Source organism: Rhipicephalus microplus, chromosome 3 (assembly GCF_043290135.1).
Source record: "Rhipicephalus microplus isolate Deutch F79 chromosome 3, USDA_Rmic, whole genome shotgun sequence".
NCBI lineage: Eukaryota > Metazoa > Arthropoda > Arachnida > Ixodida > Ixodidae > Rhipicephalus > Rhipicephalus microplus.
The window spans coordinates 57,253,587-57,267,946 of record NC_134702.1 but is presented as its reverse complement, the minus strand read 5'-3'; the positions used below and the strand labels follow the sequence as shown (position 1 = coordinate 57,267,946).

At 47.8% G+C, this 14,360-nt stretch overlaps 1 protein-coding gene across 1 annotated transcript in view; it reads left to right on the top strand.

Moving 5' to 3' along the window:
- LOC119161393 (uncharacterized) overlaps positions 1 to 14,360 on the top strand; it is a 299,022-nt gene that overhangs the window by 210,986 nt on the left and 73,676 nt on the right. The window contains exon 2 of the mRNA XM_075889602.1: positions 4,396 to 4,548. Within this exon, the coding sequence (XP_075745717.1) occupies positions 4,396 to 4,548 (153 nt within the window). The remainder of the gene's footprint in view (positions 1 to 4,395; positions 4,549 to 14,360) is intronic.

Here is a 14,360-nt window from a genome sequence, read left to right as displayed (position 1 = left end):
CCCTATCGGCTCCTCTCTTCTATCCCATCACTTCTCGCGGTTGTTGCGGGAACATCTGGCACCGACACGACGGGATTAAGTACACGCCGCACCGGCGCGATGTACGAGCGCCCGTGATTAGGAAGGATGATGACGATTTGAGAGGCGTAGATTTGGAGGGGTCACTTCGCGGTCTTTCCTGGCCCTTCGTTCGGGGAGCGCGGCAGGGAAGGGTGCTTAATCTAAGATGTATCCACTCCCAGACGCTTGTTGGAGAGGGACGGATTTGTTTTCCTCCCTCCGTCTTGTTCGGGCAGCACAATGAATGTATGGAGGGAGGCGATGTGGCGTTCTGTGTTGTTATGAGGCGCATTGTACACTCGTTGGCGGTTTTGTAGGCTAGAAGCTGTGCCTAATGGATTGAATTGAAGGCGATGGGTTCCAGAGGTAAACGTTGCCGCGTGCATTAGTATATGCTTATTGCTCCGAGGCAAATCTCTTGGGGTTGGAAAATGATTTGTCTTAACTAGATTTTTTTTTTTTCATCGTGACCGCCAGAGCTGTCGCGCTCTTCGTGGGGTGCCTTTATGAGCTAGTTCAGGTTAGAAAGGGAAGCACTGATTCGGTCTGCACTTAAGCAAACTTCGTCAACTCTGTGCTACAGGCCTCAGGCCTGGCGCCGACCTTCACCGCTGGACTCGGGGACTGCTCCACAGTTCACTGTTTGAGTTCACACATAGAGAAATTGTCTCTTTTCGGTACTACTGATTACTACGCCCCATGGAAGGGGGCAGTATCTAGAGAAAAAAAAAGTAGTGTTTCGATACGGGTGACATTTCTATCGTTCTTGGCATGTCTGAACACCAACAGGTTAGCCTCTGTTTTTTTTTGTTTTTTTCACAGCTCGTTTTGTACAGTAGCTTGGTAGCGCTAAAAGGAAGCGCTAGCGCGCAGCTTACTTGATGAACACGAGCCTCGGTTTATCGTCGTGCAATTTTTGCTCATTTAATTGCGTTCGCTCGCGCATTGGTGCGTAACAATCTGACGCGACGCTGTACAAATGAGCAACGTGTACGTGCGCACCTGCTGTAGATCGGTATCTCCGCAGACACAACACTCCGCGCTCAGGTTACGACGGTGCATAAAAGCGCGTAGACCTCGCAATCTCCCCCGGTTTGACCCCCCCTCGCTTGCATTTCGCTTGCCTGTCTATACTGTTACAAGCGGCGATGCAACGAAGAGGTATAACATCTGTCTACACACGACTACTTTATGGCGACGCATCGTGTTATAGCTGGTGTGTCGAAGGCCACGCTGCCCCACGACACGTATACATACATCGCCGCATAGCCGGCGGCGGGAGTTTGAATGCTCCTAATGCAACCGCGTTCAGCCAGCTACGAGCTTGGGATGGCGAAATAAAGTATGTACACGCTTACACAAACCGCTCTGGGCTCTCCCTCTGGGGCGTCTTTAGCCTCACGCGTAGCGCATTCATTAATTAGTAGCTGTCGAGGGGATGCTTCGACGACCCAGCTGCACCGACTCGTCGGCTGCCGCCGCCTGTATTGTCCCCGGTGGGCGGGCAGGCCTGCTGGCGTGCACACACTCGTTCGCGTGTGGAGAGTTGTTTTCTTTTGTTGTTGTTTTTGCTCCTTAATACTTTCTCGTCAATAGCTTGGCGTGCGTTGTTTTAGCCAAAGCTCGCGCGTGCGCATCACACCTGACGCGAGGCGCGTGCGGTATAATGTATACGCATTGTGTGCCGTGCCGGTTTAGTGCTCGGGTATTGCTTCGTTTTGGTTACTTTTTGATATTATTTTTTTGCGTTTTACTGCCTCTCGTAGAAATCGTGTCTATCGCTCGCCGTTACAGCCCTAAGCGCTTTTTTTTTTTTTTTGCTGTATCGCTCGCCGTTATAGCCCTAAGCGCTCTTTTTTGCTGCTTTGTCTGATTCGGACCCCTGCCGTTGTCGTCTTAGATCGATAGTTTGTATTTTTAATTATTTTTGCCGGCACCTGGAAGTATAGCATAACTTCACCTGCGGCGTTGTTGGAGTTGCCAAGACCTGCTGTCGTACTCGCTTTGTCTCATAGCGCACGCTCATGCGTGTGCGTCGGATGCCGTCATCAAAGACGCGAGCGATGTTGAATGCCGTCTCGTAGAAGGTATGCGCGCACGCGTCTTTGCCATCCGGTCCTATAGAAACGCGTTTTTCGTTTCTCGTATACAGTGGAGTAGAAAGCGTGGCGGCCTCTATTTTTTTATCGTTCCTTGCGTTTACAATAGCCGCGGCTACCGTTTTACCGCTTTCTATTATTGCAAGTCGGCTCGGGCGGAACGAAGGAATTTTTCAAAGGCTGATTTCTTTGTTAGACACAACGAAACGACTCCAGTTAGGCTAAGCACATTATTTGTTGTTTTTTAACTGCAGTGTACTATTTACTGTTTTTCTCATTATTCATAATTCATAGGTGCTGCATCTCTGTTTAGGGCTGTGACAGAAGTGGGACATTGTAAAGCCGTTCGAAATGAATCAAACTAGACGAAAAAAAGCACTTTCCGTCGGAGGGATCCGAACCTATACAATGAAGATTGTAGGTTCGGATCGCATCGACCGGAAGGATGCTTTTTCGTCGACTTCTAATCCATTTTACTTTGCTTCACAATTACTACACCACCGTCAAAGACAACTAATCACTTCTATATTTTCCCTGGCCTAATTGAATGGTGGATTAATTAGGCAGGATGGAGGGAATTGCGATGCTGCCGACGCGTTGCGTGCTATGAAAGACACATGCTGCGAACGAGAGAAGTGGTATATAGGGAGGGATAGTAGCCGTCTTTTGTTTCAAGTGGGCGACGTTCAACGTGTTGACGTGACGAGATTAATCGTCGGCTGGCGCCGATCCAGCTATTGAGCGGCGAGAACGCATTGTAATCCTTTGCGACGAGGCCAATCCGGAAAGGAAGGAACAGCCGCTCGTTAGACGCTAGGTTAGTCGTAAATAGCTTTCCGCCTAACCTCTCGTCTCTTCTCTAGGGCATGCCGTTGATATCGTGAGATAGATGTCTCTAGCTTGCATGGTGTATTGGTAACATGCTTAAGGGGTCTACGGAATACCCTGTTGTCAGACGACGCTATCGACATCTTGGGAGGCTTCGTGCAACCACATTTATAGGGAAGTTTGTTTAAGCCTGGTGCCCTTGAGAAAAGATAGCTTAAAAAGGCAGCACTTCAGAATCACGCCGCTGCCGAAGGTTTACGCCACCAGAGTAGTAGAATGCACAAGGTTTTTGGAGTAACAACTGTATGCCCGCCTGGTCCATCTAGGCCCATCCTGATGGCACCACCTGCGGGGCCTTTCACGTTCACAACAATGGGATCTGGTACAACTTGAATGCCAGAAAGTTGACAACGAACTGATGCTCCCTATAGTGGCATCACCTTGAAAACACTGCAAACGCATGCCAGAAACACTTGCGAGTGAAGCGTTGCGCACCGTGTACTGTCGCGACGATTTAAAACCGGTACTGTAGTTTTGTTGTATGGATGCAATGAGTTCCCGAAACTAAGCACGGGATACAGTTCAATATGTAGGTGTTGAACTCGTATCACTTTGAGAAAAGGAAAGTAGTCATTTTACTCGTTTCGATGAATTCCGGCTCGCCGAATATATAGCCCTCTATATAGATACACCTTGGCTTGGTTTGTAAGTCGCCCCGCCGCGGTGGTCTAGTGGCTAAGGTACTCGGCTGCTGACCCGCAGGTTGCGGGATCGAATCCCGGCTGCGGCGGCTGCATTTCCGATGGAGGCGGAAATGTTGTAGGCCCGTGTACTCAGATTTGGGTGCACGGTAAAGAACCCCAGGTGGTCGAAATTTCCGGAGCCCTCCACTACGGCGTCTCTCATAATCATATGGTGGTTTTGGGACGTTAAGCCCCACAAATCAATCAATCACTTGGTTTGTAAGTCATCACTCCCTGGTGGCAGCATTTGCTAATCAGCGGATTAGTTATATAAGCAGCGTTTCATTTGGGGGGGGGGGGGGGGTTGATGTGGGCAAATGCATTGTCGCAGTTATGAAGACGTATGCGTAATAACAGGGCATGATGCGTTAATGATATATATATATATATATATATATATATATATATATATATATAGTTTTATAGACTGTCGCATGTGCTGTAACACCTTGTCATAAGCAAGCACGGTGACCATTTGTTGTCGTCATGGCTTAATGCGGATTACCTTTAAGAGTCAACAGACCACCATTTCATGGGCAAATATGTCCAGTAGTGCGTCAGAATTTGTCGTGAGATACGTTTATGAAGCAGCTTACTAAAGCTCGTTATAAAATGTTGTGCACGGCGTCTGGATTAACGGTCCTTCTTTTCCCTCTTCTTCCCAGAGCACGATCAAGAGCAGGGAGCCGGAGACTCGGCCGTCGTCTCCGGAGCCCTTGCTCAACTCCAAGATCAACTGCAACGACAAACACCCCCCGGCATCCTCGCCAACGCCCCCGAGGACCAAGACCAAGCCTGCCAGGACGAGCCTAAACAAGGCGAGGAGGACTTGTTTTTTTCTTCGCCGTCATAACATTCTTTCCCCGCAATGATCGCCGGACTGAACTGTGGCGCAATTGTCCGCGGAAGCCACTGAAGGTGTCGCTGTTTTCATGCAGCAAGCATGGAAATAGTTAGCATATAAACATACAGTATACTCGCAGATTGAATGGCGACTTCCTTTTTATTTAAAGCAATAGAAGGTAGTATAAAAGCGATGCCCCGTGATAACCGCGTAATTCCGCTTCAAATCCGCTCGCGAAAGGTAATGTTGGCCGTGATTTAAGCGCTTGAGCCAATATTACGTGGATGTGGCACGAACTGTGTACGCTGTACGCGAAAGTATGTGCATTACTTCGCTTTAAATTTTCACGTTTTAATCTGCGAGTGCTGGTCGTTGGATTTGCGTAAACTTGCATTTTACTGACTTGGAAGGACCAACTACGTGGAATTGATCATTTACGGAATACGTTTGAACGCTCTGTTGGGATTACCAATCAATCAATCAATCAATCAATCAGTCAATCAATCAATGGGTTGATTGATAGATTCATTCATGCGCCAGTGTGCATTATATGTCGCAATTCGCGTTGATTATCGTGTTGTCATCATCATCATTAGCCTGACTACGTCCGGCCACTGCAGGACAAAGGCCTCTCGCATGTTCTGCCAGTCAACTCGATTCTGAGCTTGCTGCTGCCACTTTATACCCGCAAACGTCCTAATCTCATGTGCCCATCCATCTTTCTGTTTCCCCCTTAGCCGCTTTCCTTCTCTGGGAATCCAGTCAGAATTACCCTTAATGAGCAGCGGTTATCCTGCCTACGCGCTACAGGCCCGGCCTATGTCCATTTCCCCTTCTTGATTTCAACTACGATATCCTTAACCCCGGTTTGTTCCTTGATCCACTCTTCTCTCTTATTGTCTCTTATGGTTTACACCTACCATTTTCCTTTCCATCGGTCGCTGAGTCGTCCTCAATTTAGGCTGAACCCTCTTTGTAAGTGTCCAGGTTTCTGCTCCATAGCTAAGGATATACCGGCAAAATGCAGCTGTGTTATACCAACGTATAAATTGTATATATATTGTCATGTTTAGAGAAATGCGGCGGTTTCGGCATTCGGAAATACGAGAGCGCGAAATGCCTCTTCAAGAACTGAAGTCAGAAGTACGAAAGTTAGGCGTGTTCGCGTACCCAGATAAAGTAGTTCATATAGTTACTTTAGCGATCACAGCGAACTCCATTGACCGTGCACTTAAGTAGCGGGGATATTCGTGTCCTTGGACGGCATTGTTCTTAAGGAAACTGCTACAAATGTCGGAGGTAACCCGATTGCTCTTCACATGAAGGTTATTGAGAGAGGCACTGAATAGAATGTCGAAGAAGCGTCCACGAGGGCAAGCGAGTCGGCGGCCCTTCGATTTCCGTGACGTCTAGCCCAACGCACACCTTGCTCCTTTGATCACCGTTCGATACCGGGAATAAAAAAGATATTTCGGCATTGTTTCAGTTGGAGTTTTCAACTGGCATACTGGCGATTTGATTTCGTTTTTTACGCCTAAGAACAAGGCCTAAGAGACGAGGAAAAGTGATTTTATGACTTTTTTTTTTTCAGTGACATGACTCACGGTACAGTGTCTAGAAATATACTGCCAGTATATTTCTAGACACTGTACTCACGGGCCGCAGGCAAGCGAAACTGTTCCGTTCGATTGCACACGCCTTATTTTTGTTCGCCCACGCTGCGTCTCGAGACGGTCGTTGTGAGATAACACCGATAAGATTCGGTCGGCCAATGACGGCGCTTCCTGAGGCGTTAGAGAACATGATGTTGCGCCGCCCGCTCAATAGTTGTTTCTTGTAACTTGAGAAAGAGACGCTGTCGTTTTGTTGCGCATTTGTTACGGCCTGCGACTGAAATTACTCCGCCGCTGTTTCCGTAAGCTGTCACGTCGTAAAAAGGGCACCGAACGACCCTCGCTCTTCATCTCGGTGATGCCTAATGCGCCCTTTCTTCTTAACGCCAACGCGCGTAAACGGTCGCGTTGCCAGCGCCGCTGGATTACATAACTCGAACAGAATAGCTTGCGTAATTAAGAAACGTATCGTGGTACTTGCATTGCTAGCGCGAGTAGCATTGTTTGCTTATTCCATTTTCCGCAGTCGACAGTTTAACTACCAGAAGTTTAGCATAATTATTTAGCAGTGCTGAACGTTAATTTGCGAGATGATTGCTAAACAACGTTTGGCCGTTTCCACACTCATGCTGCTGAAAATTTCGTTAATCGACTTCATTTAGTCTACACACTCTACTACTGTTTCTGGTTTTTTTTTCTTAAGTCGGAAAGGCAAGTGCCAAAATGGACGAAGTGCTGGTGAAGGTCTCCAACGAAACAACAACTGCCGATCTAGTTATCTCGCGTCTTCACCGCAGCATACGTGCCTCTGTTTCATTCGCGATTCGCTCTACCTCAGAAGAGCTCGTTGTACCTTGAGGCACAACAGTATTCTGCAAACATCGGTAGTCCTTAGTGTACTAAAGGGAAAGAACTCTGATATAGCTAGACCGCGCGGTCGCTTATCGCATCCATTTTCGCCGTCCCTGCACCGGCACCATTAGCATTCGGAAATCATCGTGACGATCAATTTTCGGCTCGCCCCAATAGCCGCCCGCTCATTCTCTGGCGAGCTCCCCCTTCTCGACTAGAGTCGATGCTGGCAATTTTCGCAGGCGTTGACGCGTTTAATGCCAGCCCGCCGATTCTGCTTCGGCGCGCGTAACGTTAGTTTCGCGTGTGTAATTGCATTTTCGCTGCCCCCTGCACGACCGGGGTGGCGTTCCCCGTTTGCACTGCAGTTTCTCTCCTCTGATCGCTCGAATAGCCCGGGCTTTCGGCTCATCTTAACGATGTGTGCGTGTGCGCAAAAAAAGAACACGCATTAAGCTACTTAATGTGGGAAGTAGGGTCGAGTGTGACGGGAGCGCGCAACAACCACCTCTCGCTGTCCTCACGTTCGTAACTCGCTATCGTTCATTCGAAGGGTGGCACAGAAACGGACCAAAGCAAACATTTTCTTGGAGGAGCAGTAGGGGTGAGTTACGAATCTGTACCCGAGCTTGCGTGCTGGAAACTGCCCACCTCCTTCCCCGCGTTTCCCTTTCTATCGTTCCGCGCGACCTGCTTGCCAAAGTTGGGGCAGCGGCGAGAGCTATCCAGCGGTCATTATTGAAGCTCCCGCCGCCAAAAGGTGTGCGGGTAACAGCAGCAGCAGCTCCTGCTGCTCCTCTGTCCGGAGAGAGAATTAGCGGCGATTCGGTGTTAGGAGGGCCGTCGATTGCGTTAGCGAGATCGCGCGATAGCGGCTCCCTCCGGCGGGAGTAGGGGCCACTGAAGAGCGCGAACCGGCTGTTCGGGAGCTCAGCTGAGCGGCGCTGGCACCTCGCGGTCTCGTACGTTTTCCGGAGAGAGGGAAAAAACCCAGCGAAGGTGGGGAATAGACAGAGAGGAAAGACACGAGAGTTGCAGGGGATTGCGGGGGAGTCCTTTGTTGCCGGCCACGCAAGAGAGTCCGTCTCTTTCGGGGAGAAGAGGCGCTCGCGCGATGAGGAGGTCGTGTAGGTTCTCTTGTTTCGGGAGGAGATGCTCGTTGAGGGAAAAGAGCCGGATGGGATGTGTGTCAGATCGATGCTGCCTGCTTTGTCTGGGGGAATGCGCCCCATCTGCCGGACGAGCCGGCAAGCTCGTTGTCCCAGATCGGCGCTGCCTCTGAGAGAGACCGGCCTTTTGTCGCTCTCTACAGCTGTATGTAAGCGTACGTGCGTGTGTCCTCCTAGCGGCGACGGCATTGTTTCAATGTGTCTGTCTCCTTCGCGCGCTTTACCGAACCCTTTTATTCGGCGCGCGCACGAAACAACCTTTGTTCTCCCGTATAGTGTTCTATGCCGCTCTGCTATTCAGTTCGCTCGTGAGCCTATAGATGGTTGGTTACGCTATACTTGGCAGGGTGCCATTGTTTTGTGCGTTAGCTAGGCGCGATCTCTAACGCGAACGAAAAAAAGAGAGAAGTTTACAAACACAGACCCTAGATGACATCCGGTTTTGCCCACTGATGTGCCTTAGTAGCATTTGTGGGCAAGAAGAGCGTTAGACAATAGCACGCTGATTTTGTTACGCTTTCCTCATTTCGCAAAATATATTCAAAGAAATGTTCTTTTGAGCTACATAAAAACTACAAGAGATCGCCTGGAACATTACACACGTTTTTTTTTTATCTGTAAAATTAACAAGAGATCAGCCTTACCCTCTAAAAAAATGAAAACGTCCTTTCAGTTTCGACGTAAAGAGCTTGTAAATGAGGTACGTTCGGACGCTTAACCCCACTAATCATCCTTCACTCCTGGATGTGCTGCATTTTTTTCTCCCTTGTGTGCCATACCTGTCGTCTTTTCGGCCCACGTTTTTCTTCTTCTTGCTTGTGGAGATCTCCCGATTACTAAAAACCATCGTCTTTTTTGGGATACTTCAACGCACAGATTTTGGCATGTCTGTGTGTCTGTCCTGTTTCTGTCTGTCACTCGATTCAGCTATCAGAGCGAAACTTTAAGCCCTTGTTGAACGACCACCATCTTGATCTCCTGGCTGCGTTCATACTAGTGAAAACTGTCAATCAAGAAGGAAATATTACGCATATTTGGGCGCAACATCCATACGGGAGCATTAGGTAGCCCCGGCAATTCGATGCTGTGACCGAAAAACGTGTGTTTGTGGTTATACCGTTTTGAACGGGTGGGCATCACCAGACGCCCTGGCCTTGAAGATATACATAAAAAAAGAATTGAAAAAAAAAAACTGTATGCACACCTCGGCAGTCACAGACGCTTGGCTATCTACCACTGACTATATTGGAAGGTGCTTCCCGATCTCTTCGACCTGAGATGTTACCCCGCATCTCCACCACTTGAAATACCATGGGTTCAGCTGACGCTTTATTTAAGCAACAGCGAAATGGCGCCGATGATGAAGAGGAACGGGCGAAGACTGATGATGGTTATTGACAGATGAAGATGACGTCCAATGAATTGTTACAATATATACATGTTCGACATGTCTAAAACTACATATGTCTATATATACATATTCGACATGTCTAAACCTACATGGTGCTGCCACCTACCAGCGGCTATGCGTTCTAGAAAAACGTCTCTTCAAAGTACTGCTAGATGGCGTCCGTACCTCACGCAGCGCCTACTCACCGATTTGCTCGCGCAGAACGTCAAATAAACGTTTTATGCATTCCAGACAGAAGACTATCGTCTTTTGACGACCTTTTTCAGCGAAGCACGCTGATAAACCATCATTATTTTTAATATTTTCGTTTCGCCCAGTGCTTTTGGTTTGGCCAGCCGCGTATATAACGTAGCAAGTGCACTTTATCGCGTCCGCGAATCGGTTTCTGCTCCATGGTGATGGAACAGCCATCATCTCTGCAGCCACACGAGCGTATCGATGTAGCAAAAAGAAAAGCGTGCTTGCTACTAAAGGGCAAAATCGGGTGGTGGTAGTAGGTTGTTGCGTGCGCGAGGGCAGTTAGTTTCCTTGGTTTTCGTCCTCCCTTACGCCTTCTATTCCCCCTCCCCCTCTTTCTTGTACCGATGGAACGCGTTGATTGTCGTTCTTGTTCGTGGCGCTTTTGGCGGTCGAAGCAGCGTTTTTTTTTTTTTTTGTTAAGAGCCTACGTTCGATCAACGGCGACTAGCGAAGCCCCGTTTCGTTTTTTTTTCGTTTTTTTTTCACGCGATCCGCAATTTCGTCGATTAAAACATTGATTTTATTGATTGATACGTGAGGTTTAACGTACCGAAGCCACCATATGATTATGAGACACGCTGTAGTGGAGGGCTCCGGAAATTTAAACCACCTGGGGTTCCTTAACGTGCACCCAAATCTGAGCACACGGGTCTACAACGTTTTCGCCTCCATCCGAAATTCAACCGCCGCAGCCGGGATTTGACCCCGTGACCTGTGCGTCAGCAGCCGAGTACCTTAGCCACTAGAACACCGGTGGATGAAAATACGGTGCTATTTTTGTTTGTTGTATTGGGGCTGGCGTCGTCGGCGTTGACACCGGGTGTTAAATATGCGGAGACGTTTGCATCTTGTCGCAGTTTGTCGATATTTACTGTGCCCCCGTTTTGGGTTAAGTTGTATGCGTAGTCGTGGGTTGGATGGATTCATTACTTCTCAGATAACGATGCCCGACGAAGAAGGCACAAAATGATGCATTTTCACTTATCCTACCTCCTTCAACTTTATATAACTAGCTTAAGCGATGGCATATTGCATTTGTATTTTTCTGCTGAATCATTACAGCTGTGTTATATAAACAGTTGCAGCGGCACAAAAGAAAAATCATTAGCGTTATCACCTTAGCCGGTGTTACATTTCAGTTTTCAAGGAATATATGGCGAGTCCATATTTCTGCCTCAGCACGTCCTTGTTAAAGAAATAATAGAAAAAAAGGAGAGTAGAATTCTTGTGGGTCAAATGACTTCTTTAATTTTTACGTAGCGCTGCGATTTGCATTATACTTTGTTACAACACTCTCATACAATACTTTCTATACAACAGTTTCGAGCTGGGTACCTTTATTTCTTTTTGGGAGGGAACATTTACAACACTGGCATTGACGAACGCATTCAGTCTTAGCGATTTTGTGAGAGTCAAATGCAATGAAAAAAAAATCATGATTTCTTTTAGCTCAGGTTGTATACTCATATCTAGCGAACCTCGCGTCTGGCGCAACCGCTTCCCATTCATCTCGTGACTCCTGTGACGCTAAGGGCCTGTCGCATCCGTTCCGTCCAGCTTCCGCAGTGCACCCTTATCACAGCGCTCCCTTCCGGCGCTTCGTGGTGTCTAGTGCCCACCATTTACCGCCGCTGAATCATGGCAATGCGGCCCAACCCTCGCTAAACGTTGCTCAAACCAAGGAGGTTACGCCCAGTGAGTTCAACGTGACAATTTTTTCGGGACAGATAGTGCTCAACGTGTGCCCTTTCGTTACCCTTTTCTTTAGTAAGCATCAAACGCAAGGCAAGTTTTATTCGATAATAAGTAACGGACACTCGTCTTTATCTTTAATATTAATATTTACTTAATACTTAACGGGAGTGGGTTTACTGAATTCAAAAGAGTGCGTGCGTGCCGCTCGTCTAGTCCGGCCGTGGAGGTGGCTACCTACTAGTACTAGTCGTACTACTACTACTACCTACATCGCGGACGCACGACCCATGTCATAAGGAGCTTCGCCCCTTAAAAAAAAAGGCAAAGTGAACTGTTAGTTACGAAAGGACGCTCTTAACGGCTGTGCGAGGGGAGTTCAATGTCTCGGAGCGTGGCTTGTTTTACCGTCTCCCTGCAGAGTTCTCTCGTGTGTTTGCTCACGCCTCCGTTTTCTCTTTGCTGCTATTGTCGTCTCACTTGCCTCTCGTAATTCGCGCTTCACGCCCCGTTTCCGTCTCGCGCCGCTCTCGCTGGCCCTTCCTCTGTGCCGAGGGTCGTAACGGTATTCCGTGGGGAGTTTGCACGCAGAAAAGAGAAAAAAATAAAAGGCGCTTACTTTAATGACGCTGGGAGTGATTACGATGAACGTAAAGCGCGAAGGCGTTTCGCGTAACTGTTTATGTGTGGTTGCGCAATGTTTGGGGCGATTCTCTTGCGAGCGAGTTTTGTTTGCGAGCGACTTTTGTCCCTCCATTTCTTTCGTCGGCCTACTTCTTTTTTTTTTTTTTTTCGGAAGAGAGCTTACTGGGGCCCCTATAGAATTTTCGTTTACGCGTTCCCGGAGTCGTCAATTGAATGGAGACGTGAGTCTCGTCGTGTGCTGATGGGCGTTTTCTTTATACGGACCGTTTCTTTTTGTTTTTTTTTTCTTTTTCGTTCGAATATTTCGACAATAATATGAATGGTCGGCTATTGAAATGCTTTTTAACAGCGGAGCTGGGCCGCAATGTGTCTGCTGAGTCTGAAAACCATCATCGTCATCATCGGGCACGCGCTCTTTTCTTCTTCTGCTTCGGTCCTGGAACAGGTGCGCCGATTTCTCCGGTTTGTAATGCAAAAATCTGAAGGGAGAGAAAACGAGCTCTGAGAGATTGGGAGGGAAAGAGAGAGAAAGATATAGGGAAAGAAAGAGATAAAAGAAAATACAAAGGCAGAAAAGGATAGAAGATTGAAAAAGATGAGACAACGAGGTGAGGTAGAAGGGGGGGGGGGGTAAGGAAAAAGGGCAAAATAGCTAGAACGCCGAGGAAATAAGAGGAACACGCACAGAAAGATATATATAAAAAAGAGGAACGGCAAGCAGAGCGTAGAAAGCTGTAAGTCAGGGTGGTTAAAGTGACGAGTAGGAAACGGAGGGGGTGAGATGGTAATGTATAGCACAGTGATGGAACTAATAGCTCTAAACTGCACCGAATGGGAAATGCTGCTCCATGCTGTTCCGAACAGTAATTTTTGTTAGTAATTACCCCGATCTGCTCTCAAATGGCACTGGGGGAATGAGAATGACAAACATTTACTGTTCGACCAGCTCGTAAGTCCCGAAAAAACGGAAAAGAATCTGTATACTACCATTCTAGTTTGTTGCTAGTGCGCAACATTATCGGTTATGATCTGATTTGTGCGACAACTGGCGGCATATTAAGCGCATTGCTCATTTGGCAGTTTTTTTTTTCGTTTACGTTTCAGCTAGGCATTCTGGCTAATTTGGTGAAGTGGGAAAATGAACACAGTTGTTCCAGGTGGTCCCTGCATACCTCCCTTATTATTAATAAGTGTTTTTTCCACAACCACCTTCAATATGATGCGGTAAATCACTGGCGAGAAAATTAAGCACACTATCGCACACTGTTACAAGCTGCCACTCTAGCGTCGCCAGCGCGAAGTCGGCGACGGGAATGACAGCAGGTCGGTTCGTTCCGTACGCAAGCAGAGACAGTGAAGAGATCAGAGACGTGGGAAAACAAAACAAACTTTACTCTAGTGATATTGCAGCAACACGGGATCTAATACAACACTTCAATACAACTAACAAAATACATCGACACTTGATACAACTAAAGAAATATATAACAGAAACAATAAATCAGCTTACGAGAGAGAACTATTACAAACTACACAACTAACACAACAGAACTACAGAGGAGAAAGTTCGAAGATATAAACAGGTGAAGGCATACGTGTGATGACTGGCAGCGTTGTGTCCCCGACGATCGGATGCGAGAAGTCGAAGAGAGTTCTGGCACGACTGCGATGTCGGCGGTGTTGCAACGCTGGTGGCTCTGGGAGGCTAGTGCTTGCAGGTGACTTCGAGCAGGTTGAGCTAACTCGAGGCGAAGTCCCGATGTCTGCGTTGCAGACGTTAATATCGCGTCACAACTATACGAACGGCTAAGTTTAGGTGGCCAGCCGATACAGAGCCACACTAAAAACTTCTAGAAGAGATGCTTGTTGATCTGTGTCTACACCATCTTGGTCAGCGACTAGTCTGCCTAGCAGGGCAAAATCCTGCGCTTAAATCCCTCTCATGTCTCCTCGCTCTCTTCTTTGGGGACAAGAGACCTCTACCTGGGTCCAATCATGCGCGTTTAATTGATGGGAAACTCCGCCCCAAAAATATTTTGGACCCCACCCCCTTTTTAATTGGGAGAGGGCCGTCAACTAGCGAGAGTGACAACCTGTCGGGTTGTTGTCATACGGCTTGGCCACTAGAGCGTTTCCCACGCTTTTCTCCGTGGGAACGGTCAAA